Genomic DNA, 15386 nt, shown 5'->3' with positions numbered 1-15386 from the left:
AAGAGACTTACTACTGCCAACACATTTACAGACGTTGCTGTGAGCATGTAAGACATACTGCTGCTGCTGCATATATAACATACATAAAATAACCCCTGCAGCAGACCTATACAGGTGGAGCTGGGGAAGGTGGAGGGTTTCTGAAAGCACGCTGAAGACTGTTAACAGCAACACTACCGGAATTTGTTTGAATGTTGAGCCGCAGCTCATTGGCCGCTGTTGCAATAACAACCAATCAGCTGTGCTATGTAGATAATGATGTGATCGCTACCAAATGAGTTAGACCTATCAGCCTGCACCATCTAGAGTTTCATGCCAGAACTAGGTAATTTCAGAGGCACAGTAAACAGTTGGCACAGTATTTCCTGACACATTAGCCTGTTTAAGCACACTACATGTCTGTTGCTCATCTCATAGGCCTATATGTAAATAAAAAATGTATGGCCAACAGAGTACAGTCGCTTTCCACAAGTCATTCACAAAGAGTTACTGTGAAAAAGCTATTGGTGGCAATGTTCCTAAGGCTAAAACGGTACAGTAAACTTAATTGAACATTATTACTCACACTGCTTGAGTTTACACGTATTTAAACCATATACTGCTTGGCCCCAAGGCAGAGTTTATCATTAGTAACAATGACTCTGTTTGTTAGCTCAGTCGGTGTGCAGAAATTGAATACCAGCCTTCAGGGTTTGTGAGATACATCTCTCTACTTAATGCCAATCATGGAAGATTAAAGACAATAAATAAAACACACTTCCGTTATCGGTACAAACAAAGCAATCCGTCTTTATTACTTCTGTGTGAACTTGTTAAGATTGAAGAATGAAACGCTTGAGTACATATTCATGCTCCAGCTAGAAGTGGAACTTGCAATGCTTTTTTTTTTTTTAAATTATGTTTTGTTTGTACACTTACAATTTAAATTGGCAACAAAGAATGGCACTTAAGTGATTCCCATGTTGACTGGTTAATACATGTATAAAGATTACTTTCTAAACGCTATGTCCTTAAAGCACCACTGGCGCAACTATTTACAATTTACATGTTGTTTTTTTGTTGTACTTATTAATGTAAATAAGAGAACTGAATTGAAAACTCTCCCATTTCCAAAAAGGTAGCAGCAATACCCAGCACCCAGGAGCAGCAGTGCAGGGCAGAGCTGACCTGAGGTCAGTCGTACGATCTGAATTAATGCTCTCTTATTCTGGATCAAGCCAGCTATCAAAAACGGTTTCCACCGCACACTGACCACAGGCCCAAAGACCATGGAAACGCTAGAAAGAGCAGAAACTCTACAACAAATGCTTTAAACACTGCTTAACACCTTTAGTGTAACTGATGCTCAGAACATGCCTTTTAACATTAGGGCATTTTTTTTAAATCAAACCAGCTTAAGTCTGCAGCAAAGTGGGCAACAACAACGAAAAAGAGTGGGAACTGAATAACCGCAAGAGTTCAGAAGTGTTTTGTACACTACTACAGTATTTACAGTTAATAATACATCTGAGAACACTACTGTATCTTAACATTTGAAAAGAAGATAAATACAAGAATATTTATTCACTTTTATAGATCATTTTTAAATTTATATAAAAGCTATTGAAGCTAAAAGTGGCTTAAAAAAGAAAAAGAGAAACAGTGCTATTTCGAGTGCTTTTTAAACTCTGTAAGAGATTTGCTTGCACTCAGTAGGAACAATAAATACTAGCTCTGTACTCCTCTTCGGTGTGGCAACGTTGTCTTCTCAATCTGAAGCAGACAGGTCTTAAACCTACAGGACAAAGCAGAACAGAATAACATGCATTACGTACAAGCACATGTGTAAAAGCTCCTAGTTAAAGCATGAATAATATTTTCAAAATGCTGAGATGAGTGTATTAATGCACATGCACATAGCTGTGGAAGTGTGATGTCATCGAGCGAAAGCCAAACTTACTGCAGCAGTGGTTACTGAGCTCACACTATAGTAGAGGGACCAATCACCTGAGCTTCCCCCTGTGACGAGAAGGACATGGGCGCAGGGGTTATCACAGGTTAAAGGGGAGGCTCTCACTTGATCATCAGGTGATCAGTGTCTTCTTGAGCGTGTGCATTAGTGCTAGCATAAGCATGGGTGTTACGACACGTTTCTGCATCAGTGACATTTGATGCGGACATGAAGATGTGCGATCGAAATATTGGCCATCTGAAATGCACACATGTAATACTAACCGCTGAGATGTACTGGCTGTTAAAGCAGGCTTTCTCTTGGGTGGGAGAGGTGATGGAGGAGTAACAGGAGGAGTCACATGGTGAGCTGGGCTCCTCGGACAAAGCCTCGGGAAGGTGACTGGACACACATCCGCTGTCTGACCCGCTCGAACCACTACCAGACAGACAGTGAGACGACGAACCCGAACTCTCTGTAGCTACAAACACAGACAAGTTGCACGTTATATGAGGCTTCTGAGAAGACGTTCACACTTTCAAACATGTTATAATACATACTCATAGACGGCTGACTGCTGGTCTCATGTTCCAGCTCGTCTTCCTCGATGCAGGGGCTGATGAGAGGTCTCTCCCCTGTTAACAGGCTTTGGCTGCTATACATATGCAGATTTAAGGGCCCCAGCAGTGTGGAAGAGGAGGGGCCACCAGCCACCGGGGGGCCGCTAACAGGGGCGTTTACTGCAGCTCGTTTAAACGGGTTTGAGTGGTCAAACAGCGAGACGGCAATGGATGCTCTCGTCCTGGCCCCTGTAACAGAAGAGAGAGCATGATGCTAGTAAAATCCACCCAGAGAATCATTTGCTGCTTATTAAAAAAAAGAAGAAGAATTTAGCAAGTTATTCTGATGATTATTTCATGTTAAACAGGCTCACCTCTGCCTTTCATAATGTAGTCTATGGCTCTGTCGTTGATAGCAGCATCGCTGGGTTTAATGTCCAGAAAGGGTTTATTGCCCACCCCCATAGAGACCATCTCCTGCATTCGAATTTCTGCATACACGTTCATAATATAAACGTTTAAAAATGCTGCCATGACATGTATCAGAATAGGAGTGTCGCAATATACTGGCATTGGCGACAATGTGATATTTAAAATGTATAATTAATGTGGTATATTGAGTGTGATTCATTCGCCAAAATACAAAAGAGAAAATACTAAATAAAGTTAAAGATTAATTTGATGGCATTGTTTATTTATTTCAAAATTATTTTAGATATTGCAATATTATTGTGAATTCTTTTTAGCACAATGATCATGTAGTAAAAATGTGATAATGTGACAGCCCTAAATTCAGAATAAACACAAACATGTTGACATTAAGATGAAGAAAAGCGTAAAGCGTGTTTTTGAGTAAATACGTGCAAATACAGGTTACACGATGCCTCAGATCTGCATGGTTTTTTTCAAACTCAAATCAAACTGTGGAAATACAATACTGGTGTGTTTCAAAAGTGTTTTAAATATCTGCCTGAGGCCTTCACAGATGAACTGCTGAAAAAATCTTTAAATATGATAAGATGGTATGTGACAGGAGATATTATCTGCAATTATCCTATCATTCTCATTTGTTCTTTCCAGCTAGATGAACAAAACAAATTCAAAGAACTTATTCAAGGTCAGCCACTTCAGTTCTTTCTTTCCTACCTTTATTCCGTGTGGCCTGCTGCCATAGTATCCGTGCGATGTCACAGGTCCAGGCGTGTTTGACGTCTGCATTGCTGGCCTGGAGAACGTAGGTCTGGTTCTTTGAAGTTCTTCTCCGGAACCAAACCTCAAACCTCAGAACGTTCTCACCTGATGTCTCTGTCATACCCACATCAGCGGTCTACATAGAGAATGATAGAGTAGAGGATATTCAACATTTAATCACAATCAATATTGAGGGCTAATGGCATTTTTGTTGTTATCATGGCTTGCAGGAGACCAACCTGATTCTCAGATCTTTAAACTAAAGCCTTCTGTTTATATTAACATTGGTCAGAGGAAATATAATAAAAGAATGTGAGTGTATTAGCAAAAGAAAGTAGTGTAAAGATCCTTTCACACCAAGGACGATAACTAGAACTATAATCGTTCTAGATTTAAAAGAATAGCAGAGTCCATTCCACAACTATAACAATAACAGTGAAAGAGAAACAATATCATTGGAATCACTTTCAGCGCTTTTTCTAGCTGATGAATGATAAAAACATTGTAAGCCAATCAGAACTGAGCATTTAAAGCAGCAGACAACATAACAATAGTGCCTGCTTATAATAAACGGATGGTGTGGACGCTAATATAGTTATCATCATAGTTATCTTGTTAGTAATCGTTCTTGGTGTGAACGGGTCTTAAGTCATAATGCATGCAGCAAAGTGTGTTTTCATTTCTGGAGATGTTTCCTTGTTCCTCAGAACTTCTGATGCCTTTTAGGTGCTTACCTTAAAAGAGTGCTTATATATGTAAACATCTAGGCCACCCTCAATGCGTTTGGGTTTGCTGAATAGCACCAGATCCTCAAACAGGAACACATGTCTTTGGCACTTTTTCCTGCCATACAAAATCGTGAACTCATCTTGGCGAACTAATTGTCCCTGTTCCTTCAGATTCACCTGGAAGAGTGTGTGAAAAATTATGAAATGGCAGTTTAGAAGAGAATTTGCTTCCCTATGTTTCTCTACGTGAAGTGTAGTGCATATCTGCTGCGCCATACACACTTACATCACAGTCTCTGATGGCGTCCATGGCGAGCAGATCGTTGCCGTGGCGAAGCTGGAATTTGACCATCTCGGTGGCAGCACGTAGGTATGTTAGCTCCTGCTCCTGGACCTCACTCACTTCTTTGATCAGGTCTTTCAGCAGCAGGGCGTACTTACTCATGCGCTGGATGGGCTTCAGCAGGTACGACGCCAGGTCCATCTTATCCCCCAACTCCAGCTGCTTATGCTGGAATGAGAGAGACTCTGGTTTTACAATCTCAGGCCATGAGGTGAGATGAAATGAATGAGATTAAAAGAGGCTGAACTAAAAGTTTATCATAGGTGGTCTAGAGTGTAGTATGGATCCAGTTGCTCACCCTGAAGAAGCTGTTTCCATGGCTGGCCAGGAGTGTGTCCGACTTTGGCTTGTTCTTGCTGTATAAAGCATACAGGCTAAACTGGTCTTGCTATATGTTCACATGGAAAAAAGCACAAAAGAGCAATATTTTAAGTGGTATCATCCAAATTTCCAAATCCATGTTCTGAAGAAAAACTTCTCTTGTTGAGAATTTTTTTGGAAAGACTTTTTTGTGTTTGGGTAAATCATTATATGACTTTCAGGTTTATATGGAGTGTGCCGTAATTTCAGTGCAGGTTTTGCTGTGCCAGAAACATGTTAAAAAAGATTTCGGCCTAGTTCATACACTGCTGTAGGCCAAGCGGCCTGCCTCTGTGTCTTTTTCTCTGTCTTTGTGAAAGCTTCATATAGTAAAGCTTTTAAGGGGAGCCAGCACTATGTGTTGACCACAACTACAAAGAATGTAGGCTGATGGTCTTGCACTCATTTAAAGACTTCAGAATCATTACCCGCGGCTCAGTTTGATTCCCATATTCATGGAGGGTGAATGAAAGAGAGAAAAAAATGAGTAAATTAGAAAGCAAATTCTGGATGGTTTTAGACTTCGTCAAAAATGAGCCAGTCATAGACTGGGAACAGACAAAACACTGACAAATTAATCCCCTTTGTTTCATCTCCAATGAAAACTTAATTCAGCATCCCTGAATGATCACTATTAAAACTATTAGAAAAGTCCAGCAAACATCAGAACAATAAGAATTTATAGAATGCAAAATTGCAAAAAACAGACCATGCAGTTTGATGAAAGTTACTGTGAAAAGACTGTAAAGGGACTTCTCTTACATGTCGTAGGAAGCAGTGGCTGACACGTAATGGATGGTTGCAGCAGCTTTCCAGCTCTTTGAGGAAATACTGGCTGTGGAAGTCCACTAATTTCTCTAGGTTGCCGAAGATGACGCTGCGTTTCCCCCGCAGATCCTGAGGCAGGTCAGCGCGCTCCATCTCAGGGAAATAGTTGTCAATGATGTACCGCAGAGAGCGTACATATTCCCGCTCGGTTGTGACCATCTCATCTACAATGTGGCGTAGTTTACTGAATGACAGAGAGAGTGAACAGTTAACATACTTCAAATGCTTACATTTTAAGAGATACAATTTTTAGAGCACATTGAACACAAAGTTTAACTCTTTATTTCAACTCTCTCCAAAAAATCCTCCATCCACAGACATGTTAAACTGATGACAGCAAGTCTGAATGCTCAAAATGTCTGACAGGCATAGAGCGCCTGTCTTCTGATTGTCTTGCAGATCCTTAAGACCCCAGTATACTTTAAGCAAAATAGAAGAACGAACTGATGTGACGTTATTTCGAACAAAATCGGGCCGGAACGAAGTTCGTTTTGGGAGTTCAAACCAGCTTGCTAAAACAAACTTTCCGGAAAAGTTCGATATGGCTGGTAAATACACATGAACACACTGGAGAGCTGCTTTATAGTAGAAAATGTTGGACTTCTGATGAAATGGACACTGACACTGTTTTTCATGTTTAATAAGGTAAAGCTGCTTGAATTTAAGCAATCTATTGTATAAAGTGTTCTAAAAAAACATGACGTGACTTTACTGGAGTGCCGAATTGCAGAGCTTGTGCTAACATATTATCCACGTTGCTATGATCAGATGCTTTTCTTATGCTTTATTTTAAAAAATGCTTGCTGTTTCCTCAATTTTGTTATGTGTTGTATTTATTTTGTTATTGAGAGGAAAGCGTGCAGCACATATTTACATACTCATCTACACTATCCTTCTCACCACACAGCTATACACGGTGTCTGTGTCCAGTACCGAGAAAAATGAGGTGATGTTTTAGTTTTCACATTAATCTAAAATTGGGTTCTTATCCGAATGTTTTCATCTGCCTTAAATATTTGCAATAACTAGACCACACAGAGCCGAATGCCTTGTTTTGAGTTATTTCTGTCTGAAAATATTGTCAACATCACATCTGCAATGCAATCTTGGAGAGCAAAGCTAAATAATGTGTTTTGAAAGGAAGACACACAGATGTAAAGACCTCCTTACGATGTCTACATAATCAGATAACTATCCATCTCTTCTGTGTGGAAAAGCAGAACACAAACATGTCCCCCACCACTTCAAAGCCCAGAGGACCAGCAGCCACCTGGGAAAGTGATCTGCATCTCAGGACCTTTCCCAAGGGGGTTAAGGGGTGACCAGTTTTCCACAGCTGGAAAAGACATCCATGGAGATTCAGAGGATTAAAGTGCTGTGACCGTCTAATAGGAGACATATTGAGTTCCTTCATGTAGAGATTGAGGCAAGACTAAAGAGATTCAGTCCGAATGTGTTTTAGCTGGAAAAAAAGTTTTTTTTCCTGGATGTCTTGTGTAAGTGTTCAATTTTGAGCAGTCTAGTGTCAAAACTGTAAGTACAGATATAGAGGAGTTTTCAAACATTTTGATGCCATCAATGGCCAGAAATGCAAAATACCACCCTTTCCTAAGATATTAAAGAAGTTATTTTGAAGAATGTTGGTAACCAAACAGTTTTGGTTCCCACTGACTTCAACTGTTTGTACAAAAAGTTCTATTTAATGGGAATTAAAACTCTTTGGTTACCAACATTCTTCAGAATTACTTTTGTGTTTTGCAGAAGAAAGAAATGGATACAGGTGTGTAGGGATGTGCACGAATATTAGAATTTTTCAATATTCAAATTAAATATTGGCCGTTAATGCAGTAAATTCATGATAAATCCCAAGCACTAACTCGCAGTTATATTAAATGCACTGGGTGGCGCTGTTGAGCGTGTTGATTGTATTTGATCACATAATGATCGCGAAGTTTGGAATTACTTAGATGAAAATGATATTACAAAATGGAAGTACTTTTAAACAGATTAATTAATGAGACTGAGTTTTAATAATATCACCACCACAATGACAAATCACATGAAATCCAAACAGCAGTCGACTGAGGAAAGACAGCTGTCCATCACTGCATTAATGACTGCAGGTAAGCGCAGCTGGAGCGCGAGTGATCAGATATGATATCTTCTGATAGGAAAATTATTTTGAGACACATACTTCCTTTAAGTTTCGTTGAGGGAGACAGGTTTAAGAACAGAAAACGCGAAGTGCTTTTAGAAACTTTGCTTAGCAAACCGTTATCTTTGTGTCTGTTGACGTCTGTGTCAACGTCTGTCAGCGCATGCAGCGCATTTTCTCACTCGAGCATGTGGATTTGTGGATATTATTGTTTTTCTCAACATGAACGTGAAACAATATCAACACGATAACCAGATGCTGACTCGAGTGCATGTACGTTCTGTACAATAACTACGCAGTCTGCTTTATTAGCGTTTTTTTCCCCGTTCGTGCTGCTTGAGCTTAAATGCTTTTGCTCTATATATTAATCATCCTAACCTAATCGTAAGCTTGCTCAGAAATGGTTAAAAAAAAACAAAAAAAACTTAAACTTAAAAAATAACGTCTTTCTCGTTAAACGTCATTTAAATAAACGAATATTCGATTTTATGAGCCCAAATATTCGAATACAATATTTTTGAAAAATGCCCATCCAATGTGGAATGAAATGAGGTTGAGAAAATGATGACAGAATTTTCATTTTTGGGTGGACTATCCCGCTACATTGTATATTTGTATGTATGAAGACCCATTTATAAAAGTAAGTATGATTGTATAATATATTAAATCAAAGACATGTTGATTGAAAATATACTAGCTTTTAGATTGTTCATGACCTAAGTTGAAAAAAAATATCTGAAAAACGATATTTGTACGGTTAGATTTATAAACCTGAAGAGAATTATTTCCAATCCAATTAAAAATTATTGGTCCCACTTTATATTAAGTGGCTTTAAAGGTGCAAAACGCAAGTCTCTGAGTTTCTGCAGAACTACGCCCCTCTGGCGATAAGCGAAACTGCAACCAGAGTTGTGCACGCTCATGGACGACACGCTAAAGCAGGGGTGGGGAACCTTTTTCCTATCAAGGGCCATTTACAATTTTTAAACATTCTTTAAGGGCCATTGTAATGAGGTTCAGTCTTCAGTGTTTGGAAGGAAGAAGAGAAGTTCGGCGTGACTGGGACTCGTACGTTTTATTCAGAGGTTTAGTGGTAAAAAAAGAGGTGGGTAAACTATAAATTCTGGTGGACCATGACATGGTCACCCGGTAAGGTGGGCCACTGCCTACCGGTGTATGTGTATCCTGATGACATTGCTATAGGCAGGGCTCGAGATTAAGCCTTTCATACGGTTGTCAAAAAAGTTTCTCGTCCGAATTTTTTTTTTATTTTTATTTTTTTATTCTGAAACAACATTCTCATCAGTGTTCAATAAGCTTTGATATTTAAATCGGCATATTGTAATACTTGCACCTTTAAAGGGCATCCCCTCCCCCAATATTATTAAATGTATGCTTCATCTTTCATTTTAAATTCCTAAATTTGATCAATAAATTAAATTATTTCGAATAATAAGACATTATAGGGCTGATCAAATTAAATCATTTACACTGAAAAATTACAATTGCATAAAATAATGTTATGAAATAGATTTAAATTTACAAATTAGAAACGTTGGAAAGAATGATCTACTTTTAAACATAACACAAACCGCCAGTAGGTAGCGGCAGGCGACCGTCTTAATGAGTGAGTCATTGATTCATTCATGATTCAAACGATTTGTTCAAACGGCTGATTCATTCAAGATTGAGACAGATGTTTATGAATGGGTCATTGAATCTTTGACTCAATCGATTCGTTCAAAACGCTGAATCATTCAGTAATGAAAACAGTGAGTGTTCCTGTGAGATGCCCCGTGGTTCTGCTGTGATTTTTGTTTGGAACTATTTTCGCTGCTGAAACAGAACAAAAACAGCCAATATTGCATCTAAAATGTAAGTGACTTAATTTTTAACTGTTTATTGAACTGTTGTTGGAAATTAATGTCACATTTTCAATCGTGATGGTGTTCAGGAAAAATAATTGAGGTTGCTTAACATATGTTAAAAATATAAAAACTCCACATTTAGATTTTTTATAGGCAGTATGTTGTTAACTGAGTGTGTGTGTGCGCTTAGTGTAGATTTCTGCTCGAGAGGCTGCGCGAGCGTCAACAGCGCAACCGTCAGTAATAGTCAACAACACTGACAGTAATGCAGCGCAATATGAAGAGTTCGTCTTAGGTTTAACAACCTATGAAACTAATAATTAACTATATGAAACTAAAACGACATAAGCTTAATTTATAGCTATTTAGAGGTGGATAAAAGCACACAAACCGGGAACCGGCAAACGTTTAAACCACTTTAATACATTAATACGCAAATGACAAAACGAAAGTAAAAGCAGTAGCTCCTCGTGGACGACGACCACACACACATAAAGTAAAGTCCATGCCTGGTCCTCCGCTGTCTTCGTTCCGATCCTTTTACGCGCCCCGAAGCTGATCAGTGAGAAATTTGAAACCGGTGCGGGGCGCGGTGAGAAACTTGAAACCGGTGCGGCGCCCGCGCCCCCGAAGCTCATCCGTGAGAAACTGAAACCGGTGCGCAGGTGACTCGCGCTACTGGCCTCGCCCTGCTTGCCGCTTTGCCTATTTTGTGTTTTCTGTCACAGGAAAGGTAATGGCTGAGATTTTTGGTTCTGAAGTTCTTTTTTTTTTTGGGGAGGATTTGACTCGCGGGCCGCATCAAACTGTTTTGCGGGCCGGTTACGGCCCGGGGGCCGGACGTTCCCCACCCCTGCGCTAAAGCATTACACATTTTACGCATCGTCATTTGTTGTCATACATAGATTGGCCGTATCAAACATTAGAGACTGGGCTATATCTTTCCGTTTTATCAAGAAAAAAGCCAACTGAGGATCCCGTTTGAGACCAAGAGCAGACCGGAGATCACTCCATTTGTTTAATGCCTTTCTGAGGTTGACTCTCGTCTGACTCCAATTTGGACCTTTTGGTGGCACTAGACAAAATTTTTCTTTTCTTTACTTTACGTGGAGTTTGCGTTGGTGTTTGGAATGGACTACAAGCCGGTCTCTTTTAATCCATCTTCTAGCTTTAATGTGGAGAATGGCGGCGCCGGCGAATACACAAACCTGCCTGCGAGACATAGCCTGGTGAGCGTGAACGCGCATGACGTCACGCCCAGTCTTAAATTCGAGCCCGAATCTCTCTTATATATTTTACTGTACAGGATTATAGAGGCAATCTCAGTGCGCAGAGAAGGGCTCATTCAGCCCATCAGGCAGTTCTTTAAGCATGTATAGGATAGAAAAACAGGTATTTTTAACATGAAAAGTTGCGCAATGCACCTTTAAGTACTATGTACTTACATTGAAAAATAAGTACAATGTACTTATTGTGTTCATGTTGTATTGTAAAACACTTTTGCTGCTATTGAGGTGGGATACAGGTAAGGTTAGAGACAGGTGTGGAGGTATGGGTAGGTTTAAGGTGTAAGGGAAGGGTCAACAGTGTAATTACAAATGTAATTACATAAATTAATTAAAGCTGTAAGTACATGCAGGTATTTTCAAAATATAATTATAAAACGGATAGTTCCAGTTCTTTATTCTGATTGGTTGGGCCGCGTTCAAAGCCGTTGTAAATTACTCAACAAACATACACCTGTGACCGCATTACATTAGTATTACCAGAGAATGTCTAATTGAAGAGAATTGGCACTGTCTGGTTACTTCCGGTTTCTGGACTGGCTGCAGTAACACGTCTCTGTCCATGCGGGGGCGCTCGCAGGCGAGTGCAGAATGAATGGGAGTCTATGGGGTTTCACCCCCAGAAATCCTTTTCTCAGGATGTAATTTTTTGTCAAGTAATTTGAAATTTGCATTCAAAAGGGAGGGCTAAGATAATATACTCAGCTGAAAATTGCATTTTTAAGTTCACTTATATGTTCTAAAAATCCGTTAAAAAATGTGATGTCACATAATAGCAGAATGCTAGCGTGTTCCGGCCAACAACGGCCTAACCTGTAAGAAATCGAAAGGACATAAGTACTCGTTCATTCGACTTTTGGCCTATAATCTATATTGAACTTGCGGAATCAACAATAAAATCTATGTTGATTCAACGACAAGCAGGAGAAAGAGATACATTTAGCCGTTTAACTCCATAGACTCCCATTCATTCTGCACTCGCCCGCGATCACCTCCAGTGGAATTCTAATGGAACTGCAACCAATATGATACACAATGGGGCTAATAGGAAGTGCCAAGGCTCTCCATTAGACGGGCTCTGGTATTACCAAAGAGTATAGAAGAACAAGAGGCGAAACTCCGATGCTTTTTTGGTAACAGCCACTAGGTGGCGCTTCACCCATTTTGGGGTGAAGATTCCAACTGGAGTTACTGGACAAACTCACTGTTGCGCACCCAGAATCAGAGAATCTCCCAGCCAAATCAGAAGCGCAATAGAAAATTTCTTAAATTAAGCCATCAGTAAATTTTGTTCACTTGGTACACCTACAGTAAATGCTGTATTGTCTTGTATATGTTTTTTTTTTAATGTTTTTTTTTTTTATCAGTTGTGGAATCCAATCATTAAATAGATAAGGTAGTTTTTTCTTGCTTTATTGAGTATTTCCATTTTATGCAACTTTACACATTTACTACTATTATTAGTTACCAACTCCACTAGGGCTGAAATAGGATCATGCTACAAACTCGATGATCTTATAGAACATGATGCATTGCTGTGTCTGTTATCCTATAATTGCCACTTTTGGACAGTGGCTGTGTTTTTTTGTTTACATAGTCTTGCTTTAACGCTCATCAATATAAGAATGTACTGCAAAAAAACAGTTTACTGTAAAGCTATTCTATTGCTGTTATATAGGCTATTTATTGTCCAAGATTCCCAATTATCTGATATAGCATGTGCATGTCCTTTACTTAAATTTATATGTTGGTATTAATTCAGTGTTTGTAATGCTAATACTAAAGGTTTTGTGGGGAAAAAGTAGAAGACTTGTCTAAGTCTGTGAAATAAACTGTTAAAAAGGATTTAATGATCAGTAGTGATTGTACGTGGATTTGATCTTTAATGTATTTTTTTTTTTTTAAACAAGCAGCTGATATTGCCATAGTGACAGCAAGAAGCTAGTGGATAGTGATGGGAAGTCCGGCTCTTTTCAAAGAATCGGCGAACTCGTTCGCGAACGACACATTACTAGTGGACTGCCGAGTCGCTTTCACTCCAAAATGGCGGAAGTGTAGGGCTGCTGCTGGGCGCTTCTTGTCAATATACGTTCTTTGGTATTATAACTGCCGTTTGTGATTCTTTGTTGCTGCATGTGCTGCTTGGCAACCTCTTTGAGCTACATTGCTTGGAGGAATAAATGTGGTAATGTTATATTTTTTGTTGCTGGTGTTTATTTTATGAATAAAATAAATATTAAATTAATATTTTTATGGAGTAACCGTTTTACAGTGGTGGAGGAAGTACTGAATCTCAGTACTTAAGTAAAAGTACAAATAACCAGAGACATATTTACTTTAGTGAAAGTAGAAGTACCACAATGACAACCCTACTTAAGTAAAAAGTAAAAAGTACCTGATTTTAAATGTACTTTAAGTATTAAAAGTAGTGCTGGGCAAGTTAACGCGTTATTATCGCGTTAACGCATTTATTAATTAATGCCGACAATTTTTTTTATCGCGCGTTAACGCAGTTTTTTTATTTTTTTGAAAGTCCGTTGCTCACTGGCTCTGAATACACATAGGCCTACAGTCAAACCATGATCACAGGAGGGGTGGGATGTTGGTCAGCCAGCAAATAACCCACCCAAACAAGCAGTGGAGAGGCTTTGGCAGGTTCTCTCAGGTGAACAGAAACGGAGACAGCGCTCCGCGAGTGAATGACAGGCGCTCTATGGATAGTAACCATGGCAACGGCTTCTGTGCGCTACGCAGCTGTAGCCTTTTTAACTTAAATTAAAATTATACATAACTTTACCTGATAGGCCTGCGTTTAGCGGGGTCTGCCATGTGAATTCCCTCCTGTTGATGTCCTGATAACTATTTAGATTCTGGAAACTCACAAACAGCGAGCCGAGGATCAGTCTCTCTTCCAATGATTTGTGCTGCGCGTCGTACAAAAAGTTAGATAATTCAACTTCGGCAACGCGCGGGCGCGTGCGTGAGGCGAGCATGACCGCAACAGTTTCACAGGAACGCACCCGCTTGTCGCTGCACCTGTGCTCGACCACTTCACCTCACTACCTCTGTTTAATGTAATCTTATGTGGGAAACCATGGCATGCCATGACCAAACCTAAGCTGCTATCAGAGAAGTAACGTTGTTCGACTTATATCTGTAGTGATCATGACCCTATGACTACATAGACTGTTTCTGCTGCTCCCTGATAAGATACCTGTTCAGAAAAAAAGGAAAAAAAAAAGAAAACTGGACTCGTTTTAACAAGCTAGATAAAAGGTAATGCCCTGGCAGTGGAAAATAGCTTTGTTTAAATATTTGATTTGATTACATTAATGTTTAAGTTGAGATTTACAAGAAATATTTTATTGATACTGTGTAAAGGGAATACTGCTGGTATAAAAGCACCTTATTTGTTTAAAGTTTTTGCAAACCACATGTTATTGCACTTTTGTAGCAGTACATTTAAATCAAAAGTGCGCAATACACTACTTCAGAATTCATTATTCAATTTTGCGCGTAGCAATGCGATTAATCGCAAGAAAATCATGCGATTAATCGCGATTACATTTTTTAATCGTTGCCCAGCACTAATTAAAAGTAAAAGTACTTGCATAACAATTTATTCTCTTAATGTCTATATTCTAATGATTAATAAAACAGTTAATCCTAACTCATTCAACCTAATAATCCTATAATGATGTTCAATAATGATGGAAAAGCCGTTTTTTTTAAGTTTTTGTCACCATTTCTGAACAAGCTTGCAATTAGGCAATATACACCTCAAGCTTAATTTGACGGGGTTTGGCTGTAAACGCGATTAATTTATGGCGTAATTCTGAACCTCTTGGCTTGCCATACTAATCCTAACCAAACGTATAATAGGCTACACACGCACCCCACACCACTACTAAACCTACCCATGCGTATCCTATGCACGTAAAAACAAATTTCCGCGTATAAATTGCACGATAAACACACTGCGTGCTATAGAGACGCATTTAGTGTGACCAAGTTGATATGGCAACCAAACTTCACTGGTGAGACAGAAACGTGCGATGAACGGACGGTCAGGATGACGTTTTGACAGGGGAAAAACTGATCAGAAAATGTAACGAAAATGTAACAGAACGTTGTAGA

The 15386-nt window shown here is 39.3% G+C and overlaps 1 protein-coding gene across 2 annotated transcripts in view; it reads right to left on the bottom strand.

Moving 5' to 3' along the window:
- Window positions 1–762: 762 nt before the first annotated feature.
- Window positions 763–15386, bottom strand: part of plekhg4 (pleckstrin homology domain containing, family G (with RhoGef domain) member 4) — an 80944-nt gene continuing 66320 nt past the window's right edge. The window contains exons 15-24 of one of the 2 annotated variants that reach the window (XM_056265462.1): window positions 5875–6124; window positions 5051–5140; window positions 4696–4920; window positions 4416–4586; window positions 3637–3817; window positions 2865–2981; window positions 2491–2739; window positions 2215–2411; window positions 1940–1998; window positions 763–1774 (exon numbers count right to left, since the gene is read on the bottom strand). In XM_056265462.1, coding sequence (XP_056121437.1) covers window positions 1960–1998; window positions 2215–2411; window positions 2491–2739; window positions 2865–2981; window positions 3637–3817; window positions 4416–4586; window positions 4696–4920; window positions 5051–5140; window positions 5875–6124 — 1519 coding nt within the window. In that variant the 3' untranslated portion in view covers window positions 763–1774; window positions 1940–1959. The remainder of the gene's footprint in view (window positions 1775–1939; window positions 1999–2214; window positions 2412–2490; window positions 2740–2864; window positions 2982–3636; window positions 3818–4415; window positions 4587–4695; window positions 4921–5050; window positions 5141–5874; window positions 6125–15386) is intronic. The other variant, XM_056265463.1, reaches the window with a different exon arrangement.

This window comes from Rhinichthys klamathensis, unplaced genomic scaffold (assembly GCF_029890125.1).
Source record: "Rhinichthys klamathensis goyatoka isolate OS25496 unplaced genomic scaffold, OSU_Roscu_1.1 h1tg000232l_1, whole genome shotgun sequence".
In the NCBI taxonomy this organism is placed as follows: domain Eukaryota; kingdom Metazoa; phylum Chordata; class Actinopteri; order Cypriniformes; family Leuciscidae; genus Rhinichthys; species Rhinichthys klamathensis.
This window is presented reverse-complemented; position numbering and strand designations above follow the sequence as displayed.